The following is a 27738-nucleotide window of genomic DNA, read 5'->3' as shown; positions in this document are numbered from 1 at the left end:
CCCTCTCCCTTATATCTAAAATTTATGCTACATTTACACATCATTCCTCTTTTTCCCATTATCAACTAGCAGGGAATTCTAGTTGTATGGAAAATAAAAGGAAAGCAAATATTTTTTCCTCAATTACTTGAATTGGAAACACTATTTTTTCCATTCCAAATAATATTAGTTCTTGGTCTTGAGATATTTGACTTTGATAATTTTAAATAGTCCTTTTCTAGGTTTTTGGTTTTTAGAAAAAAAAGCTTGTTTTCTTTTGTCACTGGAACCTATTGATATTATCGTGTGTTTTTTTTTTTAAATTACTCTATATTTATGCTCATTGATATCCTATGTTGTCATCCCTACAAACGACAAAATCGTATCATTTAAAAAAGAAAGCAGAAAGGTATTGGACTAGGGTCACTAATGTGAATGGTAAGAACTATCACATCAAGTAAAGAAAATCACTCAAATAATAACACATGGAGAAAATTCAGCAAAGAGGTGCATAAAATACTATGACATAGTACAGTATGTCTTCTTCCTTCATAACAGCAATCAGCTAAAAATTTCCACCAAATATGTGTTTAAACTTGCTTTCTACTCAAGACGTATCTACATAATGAGCATATTATGGAAGTCATCAACCAGTTATTAAAATAATGTTTCAAATATTTTACAGTACATGACATGAATAAGAGAACAGATAGAAAAAGACTAAAGGCACCTAGAAGATAAAGTCAAAGAATTACCATATAGCAACACAGCGATCAAAAGTAAATATAAAGATGACAGGAAAAAATAATGATGATTGTTGGAGGGGATGTGGGAAAACTGGGACATTGATGCATTGTTGGTGGAGTTGTGAACGAATCCAACCATTTTGGAGAGTAGTTTGGAACTATGCTCAAAAAGGTATCAAACTGTGCATACCCTTTGATCCAGCAGTGTTACTACTGGGATTATATCCCAAAGAGATTATAAAGAAGGGAAAGGGACCTGTATGTGCACGAATGTTTGTGGCAGCCCTTTTTGTAGTGGCTAGAAACTGGAAACTGAATGGATGTCCATCAGTTGGAGAATGGTTGAATAAATTGTGGTATATGAAAATTATGGAATATTACTGTTCTGTAAGAAATGACCAACAGGATGATTTGAAAGGCCTGGAGAGACTTACACGAACTGATGCTGAGTGAAATGAGCAGGACCAGGAGATCATTATATACTTCAACAACAATACTAGATGATGACCAGTTCTGATGGATCAGGCCATCCTCAGCAACGAGATCAACCAAATCATTTCTAATGGAGCAGTAATGAACTGAACTAGCTATGCCCAGAAAAAGAACTCTGGGAGATGACTAAAAACCATTACATTGAATTCCCAATCCCTATATTTATGCACACCTGCATTTTTGATTTCCTTCACAAGCTAATTGTACAATATTTCAGAGTCTGATTCTTTTTGTACAGCAAAATAATGTTTTGGTCAGGTATACTTATTGTGTATCTAATTTATATTTTAATATATTTAACATCTACTAGTCATCCTGCCATCTAGGGGAGGGGGTGGAGGGGGGTAAGAGGTGAAAAATTGGAACAAGAGGTTTGGCAATTGTTAATGCTGTAAAGTTACCCATGTATATATCCTGTAAATAAAAGGCTATTAAATAAAAAAAATTTAAAAAAAGTAAATATAGCAAGCAAATGTAGCTTAAAGTTACTTAGAGACTAAACTTCCATCTTGATACTCTTAAGAACTTCACACTGATCAAAATGAAATAAACAAGAGCTATACTTTCCATACCTTTATGCCTTTGCTTAATTACTTCCTTTCTCTCATTAAAAAAAAAAAAAATCACTTCTCACTTTCCTCTAAGACTGAAGTAATCTTTCTTCCTTATCTCTCAAAACATTTTCCCCATCACCAGTTGTACTTAACATATTCAATCTTAAATCACAGCTGCCCATGGAAACTTCTAGGATACTACAGTGATTACTTATTTCTGTCACCATTAAAAAGAAATGTGTATTAAATTCAACCAAATGCAATCTTTCCCACTTTCTTTGCAAAGCTAAAATGTTCAAATCTCTTTACATCTTTCAAATAAATAGTGTAGTGATATTAAAAAGCAATGTTCCTTTGGTATTTTGAAGTCTTAGAAAGCAGTTTTACACTCTTAATTCAAAGATTTTGGAAATTACTCAATTTAGAAATATGAAGAGATGTTGAGAATTTCATCCTCATCATTTATTTTTCATTTCTTTTAAGCCAGCAAATTAAAGAGCAGCTGTCACTACTATCTACACAATTACTTTATCCATTACTTTCCCCAAATTTTGCAAGCAGATTTTATATAGTTCAAGCTAAAGTAGGAATTCATTTTTTGAAAAAAAGATCACCACTTACCTCAACTGTATTTGCTTGCGTTTCTGAAGCTCTTGATTTCGAAGTTCTTCCAAACGTCTCAATTCTTCCTGGCGCCTCATAAGATCTAGAAAATATTCATTTTAAAATTATCTCATCAATTGTGTATGGTGGTCAAGAGTTGATGGTTAATTCAATAAAAACTGTGTGAAGTCAGTTTACTCAATTCAAAAGAACTAGAATCAGCAACTAGAATTTTTAAAAACATTGGTATGATACAAACTTCAGTCTTACTCCATTTTTCTCAGTATCATGCTCTGCACAAAAGAGAAACTCGGTAAAAGCTTACCAGAAATTCTTCAGTAAATTTTTCTCTCCGATATTTAAAGTTACATCAAATTTCTTCTTTAATCAGCTTTAAGATTCAATCACATTCATCTTGCATATAATTTTTTTTTATCAAATCATAAGAATAACAGGAAGGGCCAGATGATTTCCTAAAATTCTTTCAAGTTCAATTCCTTTTATTTTACTTTCATATATAAATAGGCCCAGAAATATTATTTTAAATTAATTTCTAATTTATATCAAGTGATTTAAATAATTCCTACTCATTAATTTAGTAACCTAACCCAAGACAGCAAGTTGGGAGAATAAGATGAAAAAAATCCATTACCCACAAAAGCAATGATTACTTTTTAATTCATCTCAAATATAAAAATAAACCAAGAAAAATGACAATAATTCCAAAATTATCATCTTAGTAAGCCTTCCATAAGAACCTTTTCATCAATTAATAGTCTATTTCCTTTGTAAAATTCCTTAACACTAGAAATGGTGCTAAATATAAATATATGGTCCCAGTATATATATGATATATATATGATATGATATGATGAATATATGATAGACCAGTGTTCATCACTTCCAGAAAAGGTCATATACCATGCAATCAAATTGTCCTTGTCACTGAAAACTATCCTACTATCCTGAATGAAAAGTTTTTTTTAATATTCATCTTTGTGACCAGATTCATTAAACTTACCTTAACTACTAATATTTTTTTTGCAATCTTGACAGTTAAATCCCAATTTTATAATAATCAACTAAAAAAATAAAACAAAACAAAACAAAAAAACCCAACAACTTAATCAACAAGCCTCTCTCATAAGGACTTGATAATCAAGACACATAACACAAATAAATTCAAGTCTTTTCCCAATAATGAAGTGATCAAAGAATATAAACAATTTTTAAAGTACAAACTATTAACAACATAAAGATGCTTCAAATCATTAACAAGGCAATGTAAAACAAATTCTGGGATTTTACTTCACAATTGGCAAACATAGTACAGATAAAGATAAAATACTTGATTTTGGAGGGACTCTCAAAAACAGCTACATTAATATATTATTGGTGGAGTTGTAAATTAATAGAATCATTTTAGAAAACTATTCAAATCATGTAAATAAACTGATTAAAAATGTTTATAACCCGATTCCAAATTAAATGTTAATATAGTTTAAGGTCATTAACAGAAAGATTCCATAATCACCAAAATATTTATAGTAGCATTTTTTATGGTAGCAAGGAAATGGAAACAAAGTAGATGCCTATCAAGTGGGGTACAGCAAAATAAACCCTGGTATACAAATGTAACAGAAAAAGTTAAATAGAAAGAACAGCCACCATTATAAAAAAACTGAACATGAAACTTGTGAAATAATAAACAAGAAGTTTGGCTCCAAAAGAACAGATATGAATTCTTGTAGTTTCCTTTTTTCTCCATATCTTAATCAAACTAATGCTGACCTGCTTGTATTTTCTCCAACATCACAACCTATTTCCAATTTTCATGCCTTGGTACTACTCTTGGCCTCCAAACTAGGAATGTCTCCCTTCCATCTATGACTTAAGTTTCCCTAACTTTCTTCAAGATTCAACTCACCCAACCTATTCTAGGAGGTCTTTTGCAATGATCTCAGACACTTAAATCTTTTCTTCTGTATCCATTTCCAACCCCAATCCATCTATACATTGATTATATCCATCTTCTTTTGTAATTCCTGGTTCCTTCTTCCTGTCTCAATAGATTCTAATGCCTAGCCTTTGAGAGGAGGAGAGATGGAGGAAAAGGGGGGGGGAGGGGGGGGGAAGAGGGAACGACAGAGACATTGTGTGTGCATGTGTGTGTAACTAGTTGCTTATATCTCCAAGGACAGGGAATTATATTTTACTTTTCCATCTCAAGTACTTGGCACACAATAATACTTGTTTGCAGAAATTTAAGAAGTTATCTTCCCCCAATCCCAACCTTTGCAAAGGTGGGAAGATACAATATTACATAAAAATCAAGATTTTTTTTTTAAATGTCTTAACTGGTTTGGATAAACTTTTGTTGCAAAAAAATTTATTTATTATAAGCAAGGAAGGAATACAGGCTAAAATGCAAGACATATAAATACAAAACTTATAAAACTTTTAATTTTTTTTCTTACATATAAAATACCATCATATCTAGGACAATTTCACACTTAATCAAGATTTTTCAATATAAATGGAAAAAAATATCATCTCAAATGATGAGATAATTTAATACAGAAGAATGATTTGGTATAAATAAACCTGGCTCAAGACAAATTTATTTAACCTTGAAATTCAGCAATCCTTCAAGCTATCTGTTTGCCTCATGCCTCCCTGATTCTGCCTACACTGTGATGGGATCCTAGATAGGGTGAGCTTGGTAGATATGCAGAAATTTGGGTATCTGTGCTGCTGTGAACCAAAGGACTGAAATATAACCAGCCAGATTAATTTGTATTGGGCTATCTGATTCTTCAGTGGGACTTGAAGATATAGGGAATTTCCATCTAATTAATGCTGGCAGAAGGAGATATACACTGGAGAAGTTACCATCTCCATGTTAGCATTTGGTAACCTGATCATTAAAAATTTGCAACTTTCAATTAATTATATAAATTATCCACAAGAACTCAAAATTTACTCAAATAGTACCCTGGTTTTCAATTTTTATTTTAGATGTTTACTAAGTATAACACAAAATGTTTAATTATAAAAATAACCTATACAATTTCAAATGTTCTAAAAGAATGGTTTGAAAAAAACAAGTCTATCTTATTCATAATCCTTTAACGGTATTAATTCATGAAAACAAAAATGATTTTCCTCAAAATAGGGAAATTCAAAGCATTCACATCAATGAGGAACTTTCAGAATTAGGAATTTCACTCATATAAACATAAAATTTTTCTCTGCACTGAGAACTAAAAAAAAAAAAGTCTGTACTGATGATTATAAAAGCATAAAGTAACCTCTAATTCATTTACTAATATTTTTTATTTGTTGTTGCAGAACCAACTTTTGATGATCAAATTTGGGATTTCCTGACAAAGATACTGGGGCATTTTGCCCTTTCTTTCTTGAGCTTCAGTTGCCTTAGGGTAAAATGCAAACTCCTGTGGAATTTAATACCAGAGATGACCTACAGCTAATCTACCTTTTTGGCCTTAATATATATTATTTCCCTTCACACACTATGGTGTAGTCAAAATGGCAATTTTATTGTTATCTCTTAGAAAAAAATAACCTTTTATTCAGAAATAGCATTCCCTCTCCTATCTGGCTATCCCCATATCTCACAAGAGAACTGAACAATGTAACAGCACCAGAGGAGAACCACTTCCATTTGAATTGTCTTAGGAAGATTCTGAAAATCACTTGGCAAGTAAAGGTGCTGAACATTGAGGTCTTTTCTCAAATTGAAACTGCCAAGCATTCAAATCCTTCTGCAGACAGTACAACTTTGATAAGCTGGCCTCACTGTTTGAATGCCAAACATAAATTTGTCTAAATGACTATTTTTTGGAGAAGTCACACAAGACAGAATTCACATGATAGTGAGAATTTAACAGAACTCTCAAGATATCTCTAAAGAGCTTTGATAATGGTTATGAGACATGGGAAACATTGGCATAGAGTTGTTTAGCATGATATACCCCACCATCAAAGAAGATGCTATGTTCTTAGGAGCAAAGCAGTTGCCCAAAAGGAACCCAAGATGAACAAAATTAGACATCTCCCTTCCAAACACAGACGAGTTGTAGCAGACGTGTGATAAAACCTTTCAAACTTATATTAATATAATCATCCACAGCTGAACACACTGAACACATTGAACCCAATAACATGCTGTCCTTTTAGTCCTCTTCACTACAAAGAACAAAGCACATGAATGTTGAACACTATCTTCGTATGTATTTTGAAAATAAAAAGCTATTATCAAGAGAGAGAGAAGAAACCATAACAACTACCCGCCTCCCCGGGATTGTATTCTCTAACCATATCATTGCTCTCAGAATCTCCACTTTCCTTCAGATCTCAGCTCTCAATCAAGCTCTGCTTTCTACCAGAGCTCTTTCTTAGTTCAAGTTATCATTCCTTCTCCCTTGTTTTCTTCTGAGAGAATACAACCACTTTGAAGGCAATCTTTGTGTCCTTAGCATCTAGCACAATCCCTGGCATGTTTAAGGCAATTAATAATGTTTGTTGAATGATTACTAAGCACAGCAGATAGTATTTTTATTGTACTCTAAGGTTTAACCAGTATTTTAAAAACAACTCAATTAAAAGCATCTTTGAATCAGTCATATTGTTGAGTTCATCTTATGCTTCTATTTAGTATGACTACAAAACAAAAGAAAAAAAACCTAAATACAAGAAAAAAAAAAGATAAACAAGTATTTAAGCAAAACAATTTACAAATAAATTAAGGAAAACAAGTTTAAAACAATAGCACTTGAATGTTTCAAAATTATTTTCCTCAAAAACATACAAAGATAATCAAAGTATCACCCTCTTTGAAGAAAAAGAAAAAACTGAAAATAAATAAGATGTGGCCTGTTCAAGTTCTGGCAAACTCAAACCTCTAATAATATTACGACTCCAAATCCAATTCTTTTGGCAAAATATGAAGAAAATTGTAGAACTGAAGCATCTCATCACTGATATCTCTTGTCAGTGACCAACAGGCAGAACATCTCATTTCCAATGTGATCACTCTCTCATTAAAGTTTTATATACATAGATCTAAATGTGGAAAACAAATTAGACTACTAGAAACAGATGATGAAGACCAATGATTGTATAAGGAATATTCAAAGAGTATGAATAAGAAATATTGTGAGAATTTTTAAGAAATCTGGCAAATGTCTGCACATGTAGGGCAAAAGAAATTGTGAAGTGAAGAATAATTGCAAACTTACAATCCTGGAAAAGGATGATGGTGGCACGCTTCATTGTAACAGAGATTAAAAAGAAGGATGAATTTTAGAGAGAATATAAGGATTTCTATTTTGTATCACTGCATACCTCTCAGACTGGCTAAGAGGACAGAAAAAGATAATGATAAATGCTGGAGGGGATGTGAGAAAACTGGGACACTAAAGCATTGTTGGAGGAGTTGTGAAATGATCCAATCATTTTGAAGAATAATATGGAACTATGCCTAAAGGGCTATCAAACTGTGCATGCCCTTTTATCCAGCATTGTCTCTACTGGACCTATATTCCAAAGAGATCTTTAAAAAAGGAAAAGGGACCCACATGTGCAAAAATGTACCAGCCTTTTTTTAATGACAAAGAACTGGAAATTGAGTAAGATGCCCATCATTGGAGAATGGCTAAATAAGTTATGGTATATGAATGTTATGGAATATTACTGTTCTATAACAATCAATCAGCAGGATGATTTCAAAAAAGCTTGGAAAAACTTGCATAAATTGATGCTAAGAGAAGAAAGCAGAATCAAGAGAACATTGTACACACCAACAAGAAGATTGTGCAATGATCAATTCTAATGGATGTGGCTCCTTTCAACAATAAGGTGATTCAGGCCAGCTACAATAGACTTCTGATATAAAGAGTCATCTGCATCTACAGAGAGGACTGTGGTGACTGAATGTGGAAAGTATTTTCACCTTTTATTGTTTCCTTGATTTTTTTCCTCTTTTTTTTTTTTTGATCTGATTTTTTTGTATAACCCAACAAATGTGGAAATGCATATACAAGAACTGCAGATGTTTCACCTATACTGGATTGCCTGCTTTTAAGGGGGAAAGGGAAATTGAGGAGGGAGGGAGAAAAATATGGAACACAAGGTTTTGCCAAGGTGAATGAACTATCTTTGCATGTGTTTTGAAAAATAAAAAATTATTTTTAAAAAAAGTTCTACTTTGGATATATCAAATTTGAAACACCTTCTGAACAACCAGTTAAAAAGATTCAAAAGGCAGTTCTAGTCACATATCACTAAAACTCAGGAGAGTCTAGGGATAGCTATATTAATCTGAAATTAACTGCATAATTGCACCCATTTGGAATTGATGAGATCACTAAGTAAAAGAGTCAATAAAGAGCAAGAGTCTAAGCACTATGGGACACACTCACAATTAGGAGGCATTATATAGAAGATGAACCAGGAAAGACGACAAGGACAGAAGGAAGAGAACCAAGAAAGAGTAATTCAACAAAACCCAGAAGTGAGTGGATATCCATAAGACAACAAGGTAATGTTGGAAAGAGCTATTTCAATTGAGCAATGAAATTATAAGTCAATTTATAAAAGTATTAGAAGAGATTCAGTGAAGTAGCAACATAAAAGGTAGAAAGTATTTTAAGTAATTTTGACTATGAGAGGAAGGAGATAAAGAACGTCTTGAAAAGACTGGGGTTAAATGAGGGATAGGGAACGAAATCAGTTAAGTTATATTGAGAGAACAAGAGTACATCAAATCCCATTGATTCACTGTGCTAAATTTACTATTTCTTGGTCCATGCTTGTATGGACCATTATAAGGCAACTAAGAACAAACAGAAAAAGCATGGAATCTGGAGACTCAAGAAGAAGAGCTTTGACAATAAATGAAAATTAAAATAACTCCAATAGTTAATCTGTATTATCATCAGGTTGATAAAGACAACAAAAACAAAAAAAGTAAATAGTAGAAGGGGTATGGAATATCCACCAAATGGAGAACATATTTAAGTTCCAGCTAACATGGCATAAGCAAAAATAAGAAGGCTAGGTACCATATTTCAAAAAAATCATAAATGAAAAAATTCAAACTTAATAAAACCAGAGAGCAAAGTAGAAACAGACTTTACTAGTCTTTCCCTGAAACCACAAAATGAAAACCCCAATAATGTCATAGCCAAAATCCAGAACTCCAGATCAAAAACTAAAAGAAAAGAGTTCATGTACCAAAAAAAAAACAAAACAGGATCATGAAAGATCTTGGAAGCTAATCCTCCAAAAGTAAAGACCTAGGGATTCAATATTCTAAAAGATAAAAGCTTAAAAATAAAAATATTTCCCATTATACAAAACTACATAAATCCTACAAGGAGACAACATAACAAAAACAAAACAACAACAACAACAAAAATCCAAAAGAACAGATTCTTAATAGAACTTTCAAGCATTCTTTGAAGTATATAAAGAACACTAGACTTAGATTTAGCAAGATGTGAGTTTGAATAGATCTTTGGACAATTAACTGTGTAACCATAACTCATTTAACTCTCTCTCAGCCTAAGTTTATTCAAACCCTGCAAAATGAGGATAATAATAGAATCTGTCTTACAAGGTTGTGGTGAGAATCAAATAAGATAATTAGTGCAAAGACCTTTAAAATTGGCCTATAAAATTTATCTATAATTCTTCCTAAACCAGAACTTAAAGTTTGAAATGAAAACCAGAAAGGTGAATACCTCTGAGCATTCAAAGAGACTGTACATTTCTCTTCTAACACATTCTAATTTAAACACATGTGCATGTGTATATATTCTAATAAAAAAATTAAACATAGCTACAGAATCTTGATGTCATTAAGGGCCAAAGAGGAGAGTTAAATAAGATTGGAGGGAAGGGGTGTGATGATGATCTGTTTTGGTAATATTGAAAATAAAAAGGAAAAAGAAATAAAAGTAGAGAACAAAGAAAAAAGGGGAAGTGTTCAGTAGCTCACAAAATGAAGTGAGGATGAATCTCACTTTCATCTGAACCAAAAAGTTGAATACTCATATATTAAGAATTTGGTGTAGAAATACATTAAACTGAACAGAAAAATAGAAGCAGACAAGACAAGTAGACAAGGAAGGTAGAAGAAAGAAGAGTTGGATTAATTTTAAGTAAAACAAATTCCAAAATTGGAGGCATGAACAGGTGATTAAGATTTTTTTTAAATTAAAAGAGTAGAGGTGCAGAAACCAACACAGCTTCAAATATTATTCACACTCTTCTCTGTAAAGAGGAAAGAGCAGAGAAAAGGAAAAAGTAGTAGGAGACATAATTACAATCAATACTGTGATACAGAATGGTTCTCTGGAAGGGAAAAATAACTTTTCTTAAGAGAAATAACTTTTGAAAAGAGAAATTTTAGGGACAGTTAAACAGTACAGTGGATTGAGTACTGACCCTGGAGTCAGGAGGACCAAAGTTCAAAACCAGCGTCAGACACTTTCTGGGAGAGAGGGGGAAGGGGAGGAGGGAGGGGAGAAGGGAGAGAAGAGGGGGAGGGGGGAGGGAGAGGAGAGGGAAAGGGGGGAGGGAGAGAAACTTTAACCATGTAAAAATAAAAGCTATTAATTTTTAAAAAGTCACTACTTTGAAAGTGGAAGGGGTTATTACAATATTAGTTAGCACACTATTATTTATATAGCCTCTTCCAATAATTTACAGTGTTTTACCTTTCTAGGGTTCTTCTGAATATTGCATTTCAAAGATCCTACTCAACTCAGAGCTGGAAAATATTTTAAGAGGTCTCTAATCCACTCCACTTTGCAAAATAAATTAATACATTCTTGGTTGTAAGCCCATCTCTAGAAGGAACCAAAAGGCTGTCAACCCTGACTTGACAAAAGACTTGAACTATTTCTTCTTTCTAGGAAGCTTGTAGTATTTCTCTGGTGTGGGAGGAGCTCTGTTATCTACCAAGTTTGCCTATTTTGAGAATTTCTTTCAAGACGTGATCAATAGATCCTGTGCCCTCTGATTCTTATATCAGGTATTCTACATATTCATCTTTTTTGTTTTTAAATCTTATGGTAATGTTTTCTTTATTTTTAATCAGAGATATATTTAGGCTATTCTAATATTCCGACAGTTTCTTATTTGAATAAAGTTTACCATGCTTTCCCCAATTTTTCCTCCATTGTTTTAATCTCATTTCTTTTAATCTCTTGCTTTTTATTTCTAGTCATGTAGTCATTGATTTAAAAAATATGCGTTCCCCTTTGAGTAGCTTATAATCATTATGTATTTACTCTTTGTTCTAGATTGGTCTAGATCTATAATAATTTTTATAATGTGTTTTGTTTCCTCTGACTTCTCTCCAGCTTTAGCTCCTGAATAGAGTAACATACAAAGATTTCTCCCCTTCTCCTCTTTTTTATTTTTACATCATTCATTTCTAAATCTTTCTCTTCCAATAAAACAGTCACACACACACACGCACACACAAAAGCTTATTAAGAATATATTTACTCCATAGCAATAGCAATTAAGGGGGATTAGGATATAAAAGTCTTCCTCCCTGCAGAGCTTTTGGGATGGAGGTGGCCCCAAGACTCAGCTGCATCACCTGAGTTTTGGCAATAATAATCCACCAGCTTGCATTATATTCCCCTTTATTTTTGAAGTTCACAGTCCTGGATTTTAAGGGCCCTATATGTCATCCTAAAGCCTGTGTCTAAGAACCACTGCTGCTGTTAATGTTCCCTACTCCATGGGTTTTCCAAGATTACCATTGTGGTGCTTTCTGTTTTTACTGATTCTTTTTTGGGCAGATCTCTGCTTTTGCTATGTCCAAACATTGGATGGCCCCTTGAAGATTATACCTCTATGTGGAATATGACTGGTCAGCCTAGAAAGATGAATTCTTAAGAGTTTGAATCCCCACAGACAAAAGAAATGGAGCATTATCTGAAATGAAACCACTAGATACCATCTCCTTTCCCTGTTGGCAGTTAACTAGCCGGGTGAATTAAATAGAGATTCTTCAGTGTCAATTTCTAGATTCTAAACCATTAAGAACTGCCTGTATCTAAGACCCCTTTAAACACCACAGCAAAAAACATCTGTCTATCTCAGATGAAGAAATTGAAACTATTTCTAGTCATATGAAAAGATGCTCCAAGTCATTATTAATCAGAGAAATGCAAATTAAGACAACTCTAAGATACCACTACACACCTGTCAGATTGGCTAAGATGACAGGAAAAATTAATGATGATTGTTGGAGGGGATGCGGGAAAACTGGGACATTGATGCATTGTTGGTGGAGTTGTGAACGAATCCAACCATTTTGGAGAGTAGTTTGGAACTATGCTCAAAAAGGTATCAAACTGTGCATACCCTTTGATCCAGCAGTGTTACTACTGGGATTATATCCCAAAGAGATTATAAAGAAGGGAAAGGGACCTATATGTGCACGAATGTTTATGGCAGCCCTTTTTGTAGTGGCTAAAAACTGGAAACTGAATGGATGTCCATCAGTTGGAGAATGGTTGAATAAATTGTGGTATATGAAAATTATGGAATATTACTGTTCTGTAAGAAATGACCAACAGGATAATTTCAGAAAGGCCTGGAGAGACTTACATGAACTGATGCTGAGTGAAATGAGCAGGACCAGGAGATCATTATATACTTCAACAACAATACTATATGATGACCAGTTCTGATGGATCAGGCCATCCTCAGCAACGAGATCAACCAAATCATTTCTAATGGAGCAGTAATGAACTGAACCAGCTATGCCCAGAAAAAGAACTCTGGGAGATGACTAAAAACCATTACATTGAATTCTCAATCCCTCTATTTATGCACACCTGCATTTTTGATTTCCTTCACAAGCTAATTGTACAATATTTCAGAGTCTGATTCTTTTTCTACAGCAAAATAACGTTTTGGTCAGGTATACTTATTGTGTATCTAATTTATATTTTAATATATTTAACATCTACTGGTCATCCTGCCATCTAGGGGAGGGGGTGGGGGGGTGGGGTAAGAGGTGAAAAATTGGAACAAGAGGTTTGGCAATTGTTAATGCTGTAAAGTTACCCATGTATATATCCTGTAAATAAAAAGCTATTAAATTTAAAAAAAAAAAAAAAAACCATCTGTCTATAGAAACAGAATGAGCTAGTCAGCAGCCATGTCCTTTCCAATATGCTACCCCTAATAATGTTATTACTGAGTTCCATTAAACACTTCAGGTTCAAGTTCAAATGGAAAAGAATTAGTTCATTACTGCTACATCAAGTGTTAATGATGATGGGAAATCTAGAACCGAGTTTGCCTATCATTCCCTAAATTTGAATGCTAAAAACATGTTCACTATACAACAACACTAAAACATATTTCATATCAAATCAGGACAGAAGGTCCCCTTTTTCTCCTGGCTGATCATCCAATGCAAATTATTAAACAGTTAAAAGCAATTTGCATGTACCTTATACTTTCCCAAGAATGGTAACAAGAAATTTTCACAGTCATTGTAGGTAATTCTAAATGAATTTATAAAAACAATTTTTGTCCTTCTGAGTTATAAAATGCCCTGAAAATGTTACTTTGTGCCTATAACTCCCAATGCTTTACAGAAATGCTAAAAAGGAAAAATAAATTTTTAAAAGGGTCTGAGACTGTAAGAATAGAAAAATGAATCACATTAAAAATATATCAGAGTCTAAACTAGATGAAGAAGTAGCACTGGCCTGTTAAAGTAATGATTTAGTTATGTGATTTAATTGGGAATAATGGAGTATCACAGAAATGCAATTACTAAAATAAACTAGCTTTCTACATTCCCAAAGCAGCATTGCCTTACAAAACTAAAGAAAGAAAATGATTTATATGAAAATGAAAAAATCAACTAAAGTAAATCAAAAAATGTGCTTTTACTTTTAGGGATATTTTCACAAAATGGGGATGACAATTTTGAGGTTATTTTTAGAAGTATGTTCTAGTAATTAAAAAAAACAAAAGCCAAATAAGAAAATTGAATTCATTCTATGCCACACGGGTTCCAAACATGAAGAATACAATAGTATCATCCCCTTTGGTAAATCAAAGCATGTTTTTCTTCTCAAGTTGCAAGTTTAGAGATTGTATGAATTATTGAACTCTACCTGTGCTTAAGAATATACAGCCAATTTCATATATATAAAAAAAAAATGACAGTATCACAGCATTCATCTAGAAAAGAAAATTCACCTTACAAATATTAATAAACTAAGAAATTCCACAGAAAAAGTAGTTATAAAAGCACTTTCTACATGTCAATTACCTTAAAGCAAGAGTCAAAATGGTCAAAAGCATGAGGTCATCATAATTTAATTTAACATGTGCTATATAGGAACAAACTGTCTTCTCTCTACATATTTTTTCTTTTTTCAAAATACATATTTTATCATTGGGACAGATGTATAGATTGCTAAGAATACCTATCACTACCTAAATTAAAGCAGCAAAAAGATGCTAGTTCTTGTCAAGAAGTATACTTAATAGAAATCCCTAAAGGTAAATTGTCCCAAATGCGTTATAACCTATGATGACCAAAGAATATATTATAGATAAGCAGGTATAAACCATTGCTAATTGGGACATTTCAAAAGTCATACATAAAGCATATACTCCCTATAAATCTGCCATACAATCTACTTGCCTTCAGAATTTTATTCTCGTACTGTAAGATCACACTCAAAATTTTAATAAGCAAGCTAATTTGGGGGAAATTTTTTGAGCCTTACATGTGACTTCACTAATGTAAGGAATTCACTAGAAGAAAACAGTACCAATGAACAAGAACAGCTACAGCTACTTTGTATCTTTAGCAAGTTTCCTGGAGTGCTGAGAATCCATGACTAGTCCAGAATCCCTTAATAATATGTGTAAGAAGCAGAAGGGGACAGTTAACACATTCTCTGCCTCTGGATTAATCCTGTACCCACTTGACCACAAATCTTAAGAATATGAAATATTTTCAGCATAAAATTTAATAACAATAACGCATTAAGAATATACTTACTCCATAGCAATTAAGGGGGATTAGGAGATAAAGAAAAATAGAAAAAAGGAAAAAGTAGAGAAGACTATAGTTGAAGGAGGAGGAAAGAGAAAGAGAAATTGAATAACTAAAAGGGAGAATAGTTTCTGAGTCAAGTATATAAACATTTCTTGTTCATCTGTCAGCTAAAAAGAAATAGCTCTTAAAATTGGTAGCTCGCTCTCATACTCTCTCTCTCTCAACAAGGCAAGATATCTAGAATCTAGAAAAAATATTCCCACTTCATCAAGTCAAATCTCTATTAATTTATATATTTAGTAATAGAGAAGTGATTTAGAATACTATACTTGGAAAGCAAGAGTTATATAAATTTAAAGTTTTGTACTTCCTGTGCAATGAGGAAAAAGAAAGATAAGGATATTAAGTCAATTTCAATCCAGTTTAAAGATCACAATAAATGCACCATATGCCATGGACTCAACGTAAAGAAAGAAATACTTTAAGAAAAAGCTTTTAAAGTAGAGAAGGGAAAGACAGGGGGGAGAATACTTATTGTCATCAGAACTGACTCAAAGAGGAAATAACATGCATATTCAATAGGGGTGTAGAAATCTACCTTGCAGGAAAATAGAAGGGAAATGAAATATGAGAAAAAATGCTAAGAGGAGATTTACTGGGGGAGGGAGTGGTCAGCACTAAAACACTTTTGCAAAGGGACAGGGTAAAAGAGTATGGGGGGAGGGGCAGGGATTAACTAATTAATTAAAAACATCAATACAAGTTTCTCTGATAAGACTTCAATTCTCAAACATAGAAGGAACTAAGTAAAATTAATTAAAAAATAAGTTATGCTTCAATTGATAAATGATCAAAAGATAGGATCTGTGCCCAATGGGGTATAAATTCATGCATATCCTTTGACTTACCACCACCACTACTAGACATGAATACCAAAAGAGATTTGGGGGTGGGGGAGAAATGACCTATATGTATCAAAAATATTCATAGCAGATCTTTTCTCAGGACAAAAACATTTAGAAATTGAAAGAATGCCCATCAGTTGGGAAATGGCTCAATAAATTATGGCATGTGTTTATAGTGAAATATTACTGTTCTTTGGGAAATGATAAGCAAGATGATCTCAAAAAAATTAACAAAAAACCTGGAAAGTCCTCCATGAACTCAAAGTGAAATTTATTATTATACAAAGTAACAGCAATACTCTGGGATGACCAGCTGTGAATGACTATGTTATTCTCAGTAGTACAATCATGCACAACTATTCTAAAGGACTTTATGGATGAAAAATTCTATTCATACCCAGAGAAGGAATTGATTATGTCTGAATACAAATTGAAGCATTCTCTCTCTCTCATTTTTAAACTTAATTTTTCTTGAGGGTTTTTATTTTCATTAGGATAGAAGATCTTTGTTTTCCTTCACAATTTGATTTTCATGGAAATGTGCTGCATAATTTCATATGTGGTTTCTTAATTGTAGGCAGAGAAAAGAAGGTAGAAAACCTAGAACTCAAAAATTTTAAAAACAAATGTAAAAAAATGTTTTCTGTTGTTTTGAACTGGGGAAAAATATTAAATAAAGTTTGTTTGTTTTTTAAAGAAAGTGCTTAAATCTTAGTTTAGAAGGCAAAATATTTCAAAAGTTCACTTTCTAACAAGACAATTTTTAACACAAAAAAGTACTGATGTCATTAAAATTAAAAAAAAAAACTTGTTATCCACAAATAAAAATGTTTCTATCGATCCACTACCTGCATATCAGTTTTTCCAATGAGAAGCAATGATTTTGCAGTGATCCATTTAATTATTCTTGTCCATCAAGATTTTCTTGTTCCTTAATGCCAAAGAATGTGAAAGTATAAAAATAGCTAGAGAAATGGAAATATATGTATGTACATACGATTATATTTATATAGTTTTTCAAATATAGTTTACATTTGTACAATACAGTGGTTTAAAGAGGGACAAAATTTAAAAACTTAGACATGATTAGCCCCATACTCTAAACCATTTGTACAAGTTAGGTATAAATTAAACATTAAGCAGCCTTTTGTTTGCCAGAGAATGTCACAACTCTGAACTTTGGTAAACAGAGCTAGTTATATAGAAACTAGGGAAAAACTAGTATTACCTTGCCTCATCAGCATTAACTGATGTTCATGTCTTGCTGCTTCCATTTCTGCCTCTAGTTTTTCTTTGGCTTCCCTGATGTTTCTATCAACCTGCTCCCGCTGCTGCTTTTCCATTTCATCCAGTGCCTTCCATCGTGATGCATACTCAAATTCAAATGTCCCGGGTTGAGCAAATCTAGGAGGCTGTTCTCTTTCCCTAAAATTATATTTAAAAACAAATACTTTCCTCAAATACCTTATTTTCAATTTTAATTCATATCCATTTATATACAGGTAGCTCTCAAATTATGAAATGATTTTGAGTTTTTTGAAAATGGAAAAGATTTTCCACAGAAACTGAGTCATAAATGGTAATTAGGATTTTAAGCCGGTGAACATATACCAAATTAATCACAACATATCTGAAGCATAATAATATCTATTTTTCAATTAATATTAACAGTTATAACCTATTTCTGTGAATATCTATTTCCTGTCACAACTAAGCATTTCATAAAAACAATTACCACCTCCAACCCCTCTTAGCAGCAACAATAGAAACTTTTTCCATAAACCACCCTGAGAGCAGAATAAAGGACTTGATAAGGTTATATATTTCTTCAGCTCACAAAGACCTGAGTTAAACTAAACCCCACTTTTCATTAGATATGCATTACCCCTTTAAATTATTAAATAGGAGCACTTAAGTAATAAAAGTAAAATACTAAATCGCTTGCCATTCTGGAAGCTGGAAATTCCTATTAACTGCCAAATCTGCACATCAATATGCAAAATGATATTTATAATTATCATAAAGCATCCTATTATCCTGAAGTGACTATGAACTGAATAAAGATTAAAGTGTCTTCAATATAGATTGTGTTAAATATACTTAATCCTACTCTATACAGATATATAGATATATATGCTCATTTATATCTCTATATATATTTAATCTATACACATATATCTATATATACTTAATCCTACTCTAGTTCTATGAAAATTTGACAGTCCAATGGGATATGTAATAACTTCATATTAACCAAATTAACTGATTAACCAATTATGTATTATGTCAAAGAATGTAATAAAAACATCATTATAGTTGCTTTTTACAAGTAGCTTACTTATGATACTGTTGTGTCTTTTGCATTAGTTTCTCTGGTAGTCCATCTTCATCATCAAACTGTTCCATGGGCTCCACGATGACTGGCCGAGGTGTTCTAAAGAAGGAAAAAAAATTTTTAAATGAAAATGAAGATACTTAAAATTAGCTTTCTGAGAAACTGATTTTGTCTTATGTAAATTTTCTCATCAACACATTTATTGTAATATTTCAGAATTGTGTTCAAAAGAAAAATAAATTTTGTTTAATTAAGTTACATTCTTCAAGTTGGATTAGAGATGTTTTTAATAATAAATGTTTCAAATTAACATTAAATATTTGTTTTTATAATAAGGATATATATTCTTTTTTTCATGGCTATTCTAACCCACCTAAAGTATAGTTAACTGATGAAATTCAGAATGAAAGGCTAAAAACAATTTGTTTTTTTAACTTCTGGTCAGCCAATCTTAGGTGCAGGTATAATTAATTATATTTAGGTATAATTATTTACAAAACTAATTTAGAGTAATAACAAATTTTCTCTTTTATGATATAAAAACTTATTTGAAATAATTGATGCTATGTAGCTCACCAGAAAAGTAAATTTATTGTATACTCTTTCAGATTCCTAAATTCCCCATCCTAAACCAATGCTCAAATAACATATTTAATAATAGTTGTTTGAATAATACCTCTACATACTTCCTAGCCTAAAAAATCTACTTTTCTCTGTTCAAGAACCAAATCTGTGGAACAAAAATCTGAGAATCTCAACACAAGCCAACCAATTTTGCTTATAGCAGGAAAGCAAACAGTAAATATTTGAAAGACTGGTAATAATTCTCTAGAAACAAAAGCTTATTTCAGATCCAAACTCATGACACATATTTAGCATTAGATTCTATACTTTATCATTTGATTCTTTCTTAACTCTGCAATAACAAGACTTTCTTTTCTTCCTCCTTCATAAAAATCACTTGTTACCAAGATCGAGAACTCAAGCTTTAACTATTAGCAAATTAAAATCCAATGAACATTAAAAATGGCTTTGTAAGCTAAAACATATTAACAGTTTCTAAGCATTTATTGAGCATCTACAATGTGTGAAGCAATGTGCTATTATTAGCACATTTAAATCAGAAAAATCCTTTTTCTGATTTAGTTGTTTTAAAACAACTAAATTTTAAGTAGCTTTCTTCTAAAATTATTTCAGCTGCTTACAACAGTGTATCCAAGATGCCTGTCAACTGTATTGAATAAGCTTCTTAGTATTTGATAGGAATGAGATGGGACTTAATTAGTTTGAAACTAATAAAGAATTTAAAATATCAGGAAAAAAGAAACAGGGTGTAAAATCCAAAATGTATATAGTATTCCAAGCATCCCTTCTCCACATTACCTACATGATGGGTTTGAGTTCCTAAGTAACCCTCCCCTACCTCACTTAGCCTTTTCTAGCAGTACATAGGGAAAAAAATGAAAATATTTTGATAATACCCTACCAAAGTAAGGCTGAAATAGGATAAAGGTTGTGTAACCCATAAAGAAAAGACAACTTGGAGAACAAATGATGAACTCAAGATGCAGAAGGAAATATTTTTGGATATGATCAATGTGAGGATCCAATTTGCTTAACTATGAATAACTGTTACAACAATAATGTCATCCTTATTTTTTCCCCAATTGGGAGGGGAGAATATAAAAGTAGAAAATAAATTAATTGGGAAATATTTTTGAAGAGGCAAAACAAAGAACAATACCTACCTGACATTTAAAAAAAAAAAAAAAAAAAAAAGTAAGATTAATTGTGTTTAAATCAAAGCGAGAAAATCTTACAAACCATAATTAATGTGGAACTACTGAGAATTTTTTTTTAAACCTGAAGGTTAGAATTATACAATTTTTAATAGGCATAGCTAGAAGAGACCTCAGAGGGCACCTAGTACAACTCTCGTTTTCCAAATATAAAAACTAAAACTTAGAAAGATCAGATGACTGCTTAAGAACACTAAAATATTAACTGTTGAGAAGTAGGTTTAAAAGCAAGACAGCACCCTTTTCTGCTGTATCTTATTAATTTTTCCAAATTCCTATCTTTTGCGACTGAAGGCAGAGGGCTAATGCAGCTTATCTCTTGGCTTGTTTTCTAATGATAGGATTCCTAAGCTTTATATATAAAACAAAATCGCCTAACTATAATCATTTGGTTATTCTAAAAACTATCGAAAACAGTTTTCCTTTTTTTTTAATTAGTTCTTGGCAAATTAATTCCATACAATGAAAAGTAATTTCTCGTCACAACCCTCAAAATTCAACATGAGTAGGCAATTTTATTGTTAATGTTGTGGCAGTTAGTCTCTCATATAATTTGTTCGAAAAGACATTCTTACACATTTGTAGAAATTTTTGGTATGTTTTGGATAAAAGATTTTAGACATTTAGTGATGTTTTAAATAAATTTAAACAAGCACAAACATTTCCATGTATGAAAGAGAAAGCGGATTTTGTATGAAACAATTTCTAATATATGCAGCCTGTTTTGAAGTTAATCCAACAATACCAACACTGCCTTGCTTGTGCCCTTCTGAACTTTTCTTTTTTTCCTTCCTTTTTTAAACTTCCTTTACTTTTTTTTTAAACAAACCCCCTATTGAAATCGACAGTTCTAATCTATTTATTGGAAGTTGATGTTTCTTATCTACTTAACTGAAATAATTTCTTTGTTTTTTTGTTTTTTTTTGCTTTGTTTTTATAATTTTGCCTACTCTCCACCAGAGGTGGAGACTTGTGACCTAAGGGTTCAAACCCACAAAATTCCCAACCAAATTAAAATATAGCTGGGTTAGGGTTAAAAAAATAAATATGCAATGTAACTGTTAATTGGCAGTACCCTAAGTCAATAAATAGGCAGCTGGTGGGAATCCTTTGAGTTTGACAGTACTGTCTTATACCAATCTAGTTCCTGATTCTATCATTGCTATATAGCTAGGAATTTCTGATGTCAAGTAATAATGGTGACAGAAAGCCTTTTTGCCTTACTTTTAATATTACACACATGGAAAATTAGTGTTTTTTCCATTAGATATAATGCTAGGTGTTGGTTAACAATACTTTTACTAAAGAAAAGTCTTATTAAAAATAAGTCTTTATTGACTCTTAATTTATAAGAAATCAAGCCATTCTCCAATTGATAAATGGTCAAAGGCTATGAACAGACAATTTTCAGATGATGAAATTGAAACTATTTCCACTCATATGAAAGTGTTCCAAATCACTATTGATGAGAGAAATGCAAATTAAGACAACTCTGAGATACCACTACACACCTATCAGATTGGCTAAGATGACAGGAAAAAATAATGATGAATGTTGGAGAGGATGTAGGAAAACTGGGAGCCTGATGCATTGTTGGTGGATTTGTGAACGAATTCAACGAATCCAACCATTCTGGAGAGCAATCTAGAATTGTGCCCAAAAAGTTATCAAACTGTGCATACCCTTTGACCCAGCAGTGTTACTACTACTGGGCTTATATCCCAAAGAGATACTAAAGAAGGGAAAGAGACCTGTATGTGCCAAAATGTTTGTGGCAGCCCTGTTCTAGTGGCTAGAAACTGGAAAATGAATGGATGCCCATCAATTGGAGAATAGTTGGGTAAATTGTGGTATATGAATGTTATGGAATATTAGTAAGAAATGACCAGCAGGATGAATACAGAGAGACTTGGAAAGACTTACATGAAGTGATGCTGAGTGAAATGAGCAGAACCAGATTATTATATACTTCAACAACAATCCTGTACGAGGATGTATTCTGATGGAAGTGGATATCTTCGACAAAAAGAAGATATAATTCAGTTCCAATTGGTCAGTGAGGGATAGAATCAGCTATACCCAGAGAAGGAACACTGGGGAATGAGTGTAAACTGTTTGCATTTTTGTTTTTCTTCCCAGGTTATTTTTACCTTCTGAATCCAATTCTTCCTGTGCAACAAGAGAACTGTTTGGTTCTGCACACATATATTGTATCTAGGTTATATATAGTATAAGACTGCCTGCCATCTAGGAGAGGGGGTGGAGGGAGGGAAGGGAAAACTCAGGAACAGAAGTGAGTGCAAGGGATAATGTTGTAAAAAATTACCCATGCACATGTACTGTCAATAAAAAGTTATAATTTAAAAAAGAATACGTCTTTTACCAGTAGGATAAATACAGAGAGGCTTGGAAAAACTTACATGAACTGATGCTGAGTGAAATGAGCAAAACCAGGAGATTATTATATACTTCAGCAGCAATACTGTATGAGAATGTATTCTGATGGAAGTGGATATTTTCAACAAAGAGAAGATCTAATTCAGTTGTTCAATTGATCAATGATGGACAGGCTACACCCAGAGAAGGAACACTGGGAAATGAATGTGGACTACTTGCATTTTTGTTTTTCTTCCCAGGTTATATTTACCTTCTGAATCCAACTCTTCTTGTGCAACAAGAGAATTGTATGGTTCTGCACACATATATTGTATCTAGGATATACTATAACATATTTAACATGTATAACACCGCCTGCCATCTAGGGGAAGGTGTGGAGAGAGGAAAGAGAAAAGTCGGAACAGAAGTGAGTACAAGGGATAATGTTGTGAAAAATCACCCATGCATATGTTCTGTCAATAAAGTTATAAAAAATTTAAAAAAAAAAAAGAAGAAATCTTTTAATTACCCAAAGTTTCTCCAAGAAATTAAAAACCATCTTTTAATACCAGCATTTTTCTGGTGATAACTTTAAGTTCTAAATTATGAAATTTTTATCTTAAGGGCAAAGGAAAGGCACAAGATGAACTTGAACTGGCAACTACTTATTACCAAAAAAAGTAAAATTATACAAAAAAAAATACAAAAGATATCATAAAAGTAATATTTATACCCAAAAAATGGGGTAGTCAAATATTAAAACTAAGGGAAAAATCATAGAAACCACAGTTCCATTGTGAATAAAGATGGTAGGTATAAACTTATAAAGAGGGACTTGGCAAAAGAGGATCAAGAATGGACAGTATATGCCATCTATATTAATGGAAAAATAGCCACATTCCTAAATTCAATGACCTGAACTCAGAGTTGTCTAAATAGCAACAGCATTTGTGGGCTACTGAGAGAATATCATTTTCATTGTTATCAATACATCAATACTGATTCTTTTTGTTTCTTTTACAAAGTTGTATCATTTTAAAGAACAACCACCTCCAGTGAAATCTCTTTTGGAGTCACATCCATGCCATCATTTTCATTCATCTTCATGCTTTCTCCTCTTTACATGCCTGCTCTTCCAATCTGTCTATAAACCATGCTAAAATTTCAGGGATGGGAGTTTGGGATTATACCTTTTGATTTCAGCAACGTAACTAAGTCCCAAGTAAGTAATTTCCTCTACTAATGAATTTATGTTATAAGAGTTGACTAGTGAAGTGGTATAAAACAAATGCAAACAAATCCCTCCTGACCACATACTCAGAAAACCACAAATTAACATTATGTATATTATACTAAATTTTTACTTACTTTATTAAACATTTCCCAGTTACATTTAAAAATGGTCCATTGCCCAGCTGCCACATATCTGACATCTCTGTCTTATAAGGCTGATTTGTCCAGGGTCCCAGCACCAGTGTATCAGAGGCAACACTTAAACCCCAGTCTTCCTGGAGTACCTTATCATCATCTTTGAAGCTACTAAGATATGTCTAACTCACTTACTTCTGCCATTTTCTTAGCAGTCATATTGAACTCAGCCCTCAGCATTCTGATTTCTCCACTTCCCACTACTAATAAAGATCACAAAGGAAATTTATTAACAAATTCTTTATTCTAATACTTCTTGATCTCACTTCAGCATTTGATGTTGTTGATTCCCTCTGTTCTTTTTTCTTGAGACCTATGTTCTCATACTACCTTGTATGCCTATGTCCAAGCTACTCCCTATACTACAAATGCCATTCTTCCCTCTTTTTCTTTTAAAACTCAAAACAAATGATACTTCTCAGAGAAGCGACAAAACAAGTAGATCCTTTAGACTTCACATAATTTTTAAACAAACCTATTGCTAATACTTTAATGCGTTGTAATAGTCTATTATTTATGCTGAAGATATTCTACTACTAAGCTATCAAATTCTCAAAAGTACCAAAACTTTGTATCTTTACCCCAGCTTAACACTTAACCAACCTATCTTCCCAACCTCATTATATACATTACTCCCTTTCCTTTATTCTTCCACCCAATTAAAATGGTCTTCTCTATTCTTCAAGCACAATATGTATCCCTCATATACTCCCTTCCTCACCTCTACCTCACAGAATCCCTTTCATCAAATCATCATGGCATAATTCAGGTACCACACAAAGCTTTTCTTGATACCCAAAATGTTATTGTTCTCCCTACCAAATTATGCCTCCTCTCCCCTTCCCATACCCCCCACACACACACACACACACCCCTTCCCTGATAGAATGTAAAGTTCTAGAGAGAAAAAAATTTTTTTTAAATTTGTATACTCATGTGAACGAATCCAACCATTCTGGAGAGTAGTTTGGAACTATGCTCAAAAAGTTATCAAACTGTGCATACCCTTTGATCCAGCAGTGTTACTACTGGGCTTATATCCCAAAGAGATTATAAAGAAGGGAAAGGGACCTGAATGTGCACGAATGTTTGTGGCAGCCCTTTTTGTAGTGGCTAGAAACTGGAAAGTAAATGGATGTCCATCAGTTGGAGAATGGTTGAATAAATTGTGGTATATGAAAATTATGGAATATTATTGTTCTGTAAGAAATGACCAACAGGATGATTTCAGAAAGGCCTGGAGAGACTTACACGAACTGATGCTGAGTGAAATGAGCAGGACCAGGAGATCATTATATACTTCAACAACAATACTAGATGATGACCAGTTCTGATGGATCAGGCCATCCTCAGCAACGAGATCAACCAAATCATTTCTAATGGAGCAGTAATGAACTGAACTAGCTACGCCCAGAAAAAGAACTCTGGGAGATGACTAAAAACCATTACATTGAATTCCCAATCCCTATATTTATGCACACCTGCATTTTTTATTTCCTTCACAAGCTAATTGTACAATATTTCAGAGTCTGATTCTTTTTGTACAGCAAAATAACGGTTTGGTCATGTATACTTACTGTGTATCTAATTTATATTTTAATATATTTAACATCTACTGGTTATCCTGCCATCTGGGGGGAGGGGGTGGGGGGGTAAGAGGTGAAAAATTGGAACATGAGGTTTGGCAATTGTTAACGCTGTAAAGTTACCCATGCATATAACCTGTAAATAAAAGGCTATTAAATAAAAATAAAAAAATAAAAAATTGTATACTCAGCATCTGATAGGAAATAGCTAGTTAACTGATAGTATCTCTTAGTGTATTGTTAATCTTTCCCCTGGCCCTTAAATGTGACTTTCCCAAGGCTCTCAAGAAATTTCTTGGTCTTTTAAAATAATCTACTTCTATAATTACCAAAATGCTAATTGGCCACATTTTTATTTCTACAAGCTACCTCTCTTTAAAACTCCTATCTGATTATCATTAAATAAAGTTTTCTAATATACATATAAAATGTTTAAAACCAAACTCCTCTATTCTTTCCCCACAACATTTACCATTCCCCTAATTTCTGTTTCTGATGGTACTACCATTCTCCCACCTCCCACTCAAGCTTAAAAATTTTTGCTCTCTTCCCTGACAACTTTTAAGTACAAGTTGTAGAAAGCACAGAACCGCTATTTCTTCTCTTTCTGTTTTCTTCTTTCCTGATCTTTGTTGAGTGAACATATGAGACTAAATAGATTAGGACATAACCTTATGAGCTTCAAAAGATACAGTCCAGCAGTCTTTTGACATGGCAGCGTGAGGCACAGTTCTATAAACAAAGGAACAACTTATCTACTTATCTATGGCCTATGTCACATCAACTTTATAAGGACTCCTCCCCAATGAGAAAAGGACTACCAACATAGGGGAGGGAGGGGAAGAAGTTATGTAGGAGGAGTGGAGAATATCTTGTTAATACATCAAGTTTAACAAGGGATGGTTTACCTCTCAGATTTGTGGAATTTATGGCCAAAGAAAAATTAGAAAAACATTATGAAATGAAAAATGAATAATTTTGATTACATTAAAAAGTTTCTGCACAAACTAAACCAATGCAGCCAAGATAAGAAGGTAAACAGATAGCTAGGAAACAATTTTTACAGCCAGTATTTTTGGTAAAAGCTTCATTTGTAAATCAGACAGAGAACTGACTCAAAATTATAAGAATATAAGCCATTTCCCAATTGATAAATGTTTAAAGGCTAGGAAAAAACAATTTTCAGATGTAGAAATTAAAGCTGTTTCTAGTCATATGAAAAAATGCCATAAATCACTACTGATTAGAGAAATGAAAATTTAGACAACTCTGCAGTACCACCTCACACCTCTTAGAATGGCTAAGATGACAGGAAAATATAATAATACTAGAGGGTATGTGGGGAAAATGGAACACCAATGCATCACTGATGAAGTAATGAAATGATCCAAACATTCTGGAGACCAATTTGGAACTATGCCCAAAGGCTTTTATAAAACTCTCCATACCCTTTGATCCAGTCGTGTCTCTACTGGATCTATATCCCAAAGAGATTTCAAAAAAGAGAAAAGGAACTACATGTGGAGCATTTGGTTAAGACTTTCATGTAGCTTTTAAATAGCTGTTGCATTAATCCTTTAAGAAAGGAGGAAGGTATTTTAATATGTAAAGGTTAATATTTGGGCAATAGGCTCCCAAATTTTTTATTTCACAGAAACTTTTGGAAAGGCTGGTAAAGGCTATAGATTCCTTCTCAAGATACTGGTTTTAAATGCATAAAATATACAGGATCTGAAGCAACTGTGTAACTGAACTGAAGCAAATTCTATTGGAAAAAAAAAAAAAAAGGAAGGTGTTTTTTTTTAATACCCCTAATTAAGAACCTTGTCCTAACTGGGAAAAAATAAAATAAAA

General features: G+C 32.8%; 1 protein-coding gene across 1 annotated transcript in view; it reads right to left on the bottom strand.

Annotated features, from left to right (window-relative positions):
- The window catches only part of PSPC1 (paraspeckle component 1), a 62216-nt gene that overhangs the window by 26799 nt on the left and 7679 nt on the right, over positions 1–27738 (bottom strand). Inside the window, 3 exon segments of the mRNA XM_031960836.1 lie at positions 2393–2477; positions 17589–17785; positions 18699–18794. Coding sequence (XP_031816696.1) covers positions 2393–2477; positions 17589–17785; positions 18699–18794 — 378 coding nt within the window.

This window comes from Sarcophilus harrisii, chromosome 3, assembly GCF_902635505.1.
Source record: "Sarcophilus harrisii chromosome 3, mSarHar1.11, whole genome shotgun sequence".
Lineage (NCBI taxonomy): Eukaryota > Metazoa > Chordata > Mammalia > Dasyuromorphia > Dasyuridae > Sarcophilus > Sarcophilus harrisii.
The sequence above is the reverse complement of the archived record's forward strand: the minus strand, read 5'-3'. Positions and strand labels throughout refer to the sequence as shown.